At 39.9% G+C, this 6,151-nt stretch overlaps 2 protein-coding genes across 2 annotated transcripts in view; both read right to left on the bottom strand.

The window, feature by feature from the left end:
* Positions 1-891, bottom strand: part of LOTGIDRAFT_175078 (hypothetical protein) — a gene marked incomplete at both ends in the record, with an annotated part of 13,553 nt that extends 12,662 nt beyond the window's left edge. The window contains one exon of the mRNA XM_009055213.1: positions 829-891. Coding sequence (XP_009053461.1) covers positions 829-891 — 63 coding nt within the window. The remainder of the gene's footprint in view (positions 1-828) is intronic.
* Positions 892-4,333: 3,442 nt separating this feature from the next.
* On the bottom strand, positions 4,334-4,873 carry LOTGIDRAFT_144440 (hypothetical protein; the record flags this gene model as incomplete). The annotated part of the gene is made up of 1 exon (XM_009055212.1): positions 4,334-4,873. A coding segment is annotated over one exon (540 nt), but the record flags the coding sequence as incomplete, so codon positions are not given.
* Between the last annotated feature and the right edge of the window lie 1,278 nt (positions 4,874-6,151).

Genomic DNA, 6,151 nt, shown 5'->3' with positions numbered 1-6,151 from the left:
ACAAATAATAGCGAGATCAGTTATCATTCAATAATAGGATGGAGATAGAGAGACAGGTAGGGGGGTGGGGGAGGATTGAGAGGGTGGGAGGGAGGGAGAGTTGGGTGGGGGCAGAGTCTAGGGGCAGTGGCATCTTGTGTAATTCAGAAAGTGTATGTCCCTGTAGGAAAAATATTACAGATAACATACTGAAGAGGAATGAAAAAAAAAATGAAGCCATCCATAAAATTATTCAAAATTCTTTTTTCAAGATTTTCTTTATCAATACCACAACTTTGTCACATGAGACATGTTTTTAATTTTCTTATTCTATAATCTTATCTTAACTTATCAGAATATAGGAAAAGGCCTTTAAATTATTCCTCTGCTTCTAAACTTATTTTAATCATGTGTGCGTGAAGTTTGGAATTTCATATAGTCAAAGAGACAGGATATAAGATCATTAGATACAAAATCAGAAATAATCTTTGATTACATTAGATACCCAGGGGGCAGGGACAGCAGGGGGGCAGGGACAGCAGGGGGTCGGGCCTAATGCCAGATGTTAACTTCGGGTTAAAACTTAGTAGGCTTAGAGACTTTAAATGCAAATGAATGTGCCATTCCATTGAACAGTCAAAAAAACAGAAAAATTGTCGACTGGTTGAAAAGCTTGTAATAAATATGGACTGTACAGTATAGAGAATAAAAAATAGGTGCCTATGAGAAGAGGGCATCATCACAAGTCAACTTTTGAACCATTGAAGCCAGATCTATAAAAATGATACGTAGAGAAACCCCTTATCGTCTGCTTATAACTTATACATCAAAAATAAAAAAATTACAAACCTTAAAGTCATTTTTCGTCAAATCAATGCCTCGGACGAAAGGCAAGACTCCTGTCGCCGCCATCTTGGATTATTGTTAAATAGAGTTATTTCCCTTCGACTAAAAACGAGAAGAATTTGGCCCGTTGCTGAAAATTAGTCCCATTGCAGACGACATTTTGTTTCAGAAAACTTAAATATCCTAAACAAAAACATCTCAGATAAAACCATCTTTTGAAGTCGGCGAGAGCAGACAGGATAAGCTCGACCTTGAATAAGTCACCTTCATTCATAATTTCAGTCCACCCATCTGTACATGGGTACAGATAATCCGGGAAAGATCATTGCCAAGAGGTTTGGCCAAAAACCAACCGGTAGAAAGGTTCCCTAACTGTGAACTCAAGTTGTTATCAAGCAGACCATGTTCACTCTTTTCGAAACACCTGATGGTATTTCTCTTTGGAGGAGTCCACTCCTACACAAATTTTACTCTCAATTTTGCCATACTTTGGACAAGAATTTGATTAACGGAATTGTCTTGCTTGTAGGGATTTTTTTATTATCCTTGTAAACTATAGTTTCTTTCTTTCTTTCTTTGCTCTAGTGTCCCTTTTATGTTTTATGATTTTCCTCATTGCACAGTATATTGTGTTTCCCCTCTTCATTAGCCCTCATAGTGCAGACAAGTAGGAAGTAAAACTCCATCCATTTCATTTCATTTCAAACACTTGAGAATCTGCACATTATACCAAAAACGATTGTGATATGTGGCAGATATTTTGCGGTGGAATTAACGAATACAGAAATACAAGGGACGCAACTACACTTTTATTATTAGTAGAGCCCAGACTACAACTACTTTTTGAAATATTAGACAGTGATCATTGTAAGGCAGTGGTGTTTCAAATAAAAAGTTGCCCAACTTTACAAATGTAATTTGATATTTTACTCTTTGTTTTCTGGAAATGTAAATTCCCAGTTTTAAAATATAAAATGAAAGTAATTATGGATATATGATTTAAATAATGATAATGTTAGTTGGATATCTGACTCTGATTGGGTCTGAATTTCCTCCCCTTTCATCTCAAATGATGATTACAGTGAATGTAACTTCAGACTCTGAAAGGTATAATTGTTGCCGAGTTAAAGCGACAGATCATGCTAAAGCCGTAACCAGGGCTATTTTCTATGAGGTAAAAATCCCGTTGAGTTTTAAGGCTAGTTATGTCTTTCATCAGAACGATTTCGGTTTTCAGTTAACTTAAAACAATAACCAACTGAACTGTAGACAGAAAATAAGCAATATATTTAGCCGATATCATATTTATGTTTCTGATGTTTTTAAACAAATAGTTTTTTTTTTGGTTAATTTGCCTCATTTGCCTTGAAGTAGTTACGGACCTGCATGCTCTTGTGATTTTCTACAGTGTCATATTTTATATTTCAATATCTATCAAAGCTAAAATAGAACGAAACATGGTGCAGAGACAATCACTTTAATTCAGAAATCATGAATTTTACTTAGATTATCAGAGTGATTTCATATTTTCACTTACAACGCAATCCTTGTTTCTATGATTACAGATGAACCATGATCATTTTTAAATACCTATTTTGTCTTTTAGGTAAGTGTATAACTTATTGTCTTAAAAACTTCACGAAATCTAGCGGATATAGTACACTCGACCACAATTTACTGGCTGGTTCAGTTGATACTATGGTTTGGTTTGGTCTGACCACAGAAAACTGCCATTGTACCAAACAATCTACTAGCTAGTTGGACATGATAGTTTGGTATGTTCTAGTCTCATTCTGACAACAGAAAACTGTCATTGTACCAAACAATCTACTAGCTAGTTATACACGATAGTTTGGTATGTTCTAGTCTCATTCTGACAACAGAAAACTGTCATTGTACCAAACAATCTACTAGCTAGTTAGACATGATAGTTTGGTAAGCTCTAGTCTCATTCTGACAACAGAAAACTGTCATTGTACCAAGCAATCTACTAGCTAGTTAGACATGATAGTTTGGTAAGCTCTAGTCTCATTCTGACAACAGAAAACTGTCATTGTACCAAGCAATCTACTAGCTAGTCAGACATGATAGTTTGGTAAGCTCTAGTCTCATTCTGACAACAGAAAACTGTCATTGTACCAAGCAATCTACTAGCTAGTTGGACATGATAGTTTGGTATGTTCTAGTCTCATTCTGACAACAGAAAACTGTCATTGTACCAAACAATCTACTAGCTAGTCAGACATGATAGTTTGGTAAGCTCTAGTCTCATTCTGACAACAGAAAACTGTCATTGTACCAAGCAATCTACTAGCTAGTCAGACATGATAGTTTGGTAAGCTCTAGTCTCATTCTGACAACAGAAAACTGTCATTGTACCAAGCAATCTACTAGCTAGTCAGACATGATAGTTTGGTAAGCTCTAGTCTCATTCTGACAACAGAAAACTGTCATTGTACCAAGCAATCTACTAGCTAGTTAGACATGATAGTTTGATATACTCTAGTCCCATTCTAACTACAGAAAACTGTCATTGTATCAAACAATCTACTAGCTAGTTAGACACGATAGTTTGGAAAGTTCTAGTCTCATTCTGACTACAGAAAACTGTCATTGTACCAAGCAATCTACTAGCTAGTTAGACATGATAGTTTGGTAAGCTCTAGTCTCATTCTGACAACAGAAAACTGTCATTGTACCAAACAATCGCTTTTTGATATGTTTTTCTGAAAGGAAATTCGACGCGAAATTCGTCTGTAACAAAGCAATATTTCCTATGAAAATTCTTAAAATGTAATCTTCCACATTCAATTGATGTGAGACATCTCAACACTTAGATTGTGGTCATCGTCGCTTCATGAAATAATGTACTCAGAAATGGCCATTGCAGATGATTTATTTAAAGGAGAAATTGTTAAATGGCCTTAGCAAACAATCATGCTCTTCTAAACTTCTTATGATTCATGATTTATTTTCTTCTTCTTCAGGCGCTCCAGTCTCCAATGTCGTCGGAGATAGACAGAGAGGTGGAGATGGAAAACTAGACCTTGAGGGTGGGGAAGTCGGCCTCGGAGATGAGAAAGGCGGCTTCGGAGATGAGAAAGGCGGCTTCGGAGATGGGATAGGAGGCTCGAGAGACGGGAAATTAGGCTTCAGAGATGGGATTAGAGACTCGAGAGATGAGAAAGAAAGATTGAATGATGGGAAAAACGGCTTGGGTGATGGGATAGGAGGCTCGAGAGATGGGAAAGGCGGCTTCAGAGATGGGATAGGAGGCTCGAGAGATGGCAAAGGCGGATTCGGAGATGGGATAGGAGGCTCGAGAGATGGGATAGGAGCCTTGAGAGATGGGAAAGGCGGATTCGGAGATGGGATAGGAAGCTTGAGAGTTGGGATAGGAGTCTTGGGAGATGGAAAAGGCGGCTTCGGAGATGGGATAGGAGGCTCGAGAGATGAGAAAGGAGGCTTGGGAGGTGGGATAGGAGGCTCGAGAGATGAGAAAAGAGGCTTAGGAGATGGGATAGGAGGCTCGAGAGATGGGATAAGAGGCTTGAGAGATGGGAAAAGCGGATTCGGAGATGGGAAAGGAGGCTTGAGAGATGGAAAAGGCGAATTCGGAGATGGAATAGGAGGCTCGAGAGATGGGATAGGAGGCTTGAGAGATGGGAATGGAGGCTTGGGAGATGGGATAGGAGGCTCGAGAGATGGGAATGGAGGCTCGAGAGATGGGAATGGAGGCTTGAGAGATGGGAAAGACGGATTCGGAGATGGGAAAGAAGGCTTGAGAGATAGAAAAGGCGGATTCGGAGATGGGATAGGAGTCTCGAAAAATGAGAAAGAAGGCTTGAGTGATGGGAAAAACGGCATGGGTGATGTGAAAGAAGACTTCCGAGATGAGAAAGGAGGCTCGAGAGATGAGAAAGGAGGCTCGAGAGATGGGAAAGGCGGCCCCGAAGATGGGAATGGAGGCTTCGGAGATTGGATAGGAGGCTTCGGAGATGAGAAAGTAGACTATGATGATGGGAAAGACGACCTCGGAGATAACAAAGGAGGCTTCGCAGATGGGAAAGTAGATTATGAAGATGGGAAAAGCGGATTCGGAGATGGGAAAGAAGGCTTTTATGTTTACAAAGCCGATCCAAAAGTAAATCACACCGATGGTAAAGGAGGCTCTGAATATGGGAAAAAAGACGGAGGTTCTGATGAGTCAGGAGTCAATAAAAGAAGTAGAGTAGCCAGAGGCATTGCCAAAGGAGGAGGTGGAGGAGGCGGCTACGGTAGAGGAGAAGGAGGAGGAGGCTATAATGGAGGAGGAGGCTACGGTGGAGGAGGAGGCTATGGTGGAGGAGGCGGCTACGGTAGAGGAGAAGGAGGAGGAGGCTATAATGGAGGAGGAGGCTACGTTGGAGGAGGAGGCTATGGTGGAGGAGGCTATGGTGGAGGAGGCGGCTATGGTGGAGGAGGCGGCTATGGTGGAGGAGGAGGCTATGGTGGAGGAGGAGGAGACTATAGTGGAGGAGGAGGCTATGGTGGAGGAGGAGGAGGAGGAGGAGGAGGAGGAGGCTTTGGTGCAGGAGTTGAACTTGGGTCTGGAGGAAGAGAAACCTGGAATATTAAAACAAAGAGTAGGTCATTCCTATCCAAAACTTCCAACTTGAGAATTAATTTCCTACCAGGTTATTGGACTGAATCTAATTTCGTATACTCCTTCATCCATTTGGAGATTCGTCTGATGGTCAGTAACGCCATAATGCTTACAATTCTAGTCTGATTTTTGACGAAACTTGGTTTTAATGATATTTGTGCATAGATATAGATGATATAGCGGGTGAGTTGGCTTTTCGTGATTTTCCGATATAGTTTTAAATATTGAGTTATTACCCTTGATTAAGCAGACAAATGTCAATATTGACTTGTGAGTGCGATACATACTATGGTTTGGGTTGGATTTCAACGAAACCTGGTAGCTTATGTATATTGATGAGATCTCAAATGCTTTTGATTTTCATGAAATTTCGAGTTTTGAGTTTCTACCCTTGATTTAGCAAAATCTATATTGATGATATCTTAGAAGGTTTGATTTTCACGTATTGTAGAGGAACAGTTGTTGAGTTATTTCCCTTGGCTTATCAAAAATAACCCCATGTAAATTATGGACAGTATTTATGATAAATATGTCAGTTTTCTTGTTGTAGATATTAACAAGTTGTTTTTCTTTACTTTCAGATTCTGCCAGGAGTACATATAGTGACTTACAGGTAAGTAGGGTAACCAAGATAAAAAAAAAGGGTAACCGAGAGGGGGGGGGGGGGGGGGACATTTTGAA

Source organism: Lottia gigantea (assembly GCF_000327385.1).
Source record: "Lottia gigantea unplaced genomic scaffold LOTGIsca_238, whole genome shotgun sequence".
Classification (NCBI taxonomy): domain Eukaryota; kingdom Metazoa; phylum Mollusca; class Gastropoda; family Lottiidae; genus Lottia; species Lottia gigantea.
The sequence above is the reverse complement of the archived record's forward strand: the minus strand, read 5'-3'. Positions and strand labels throughout refer to the sequence as shown.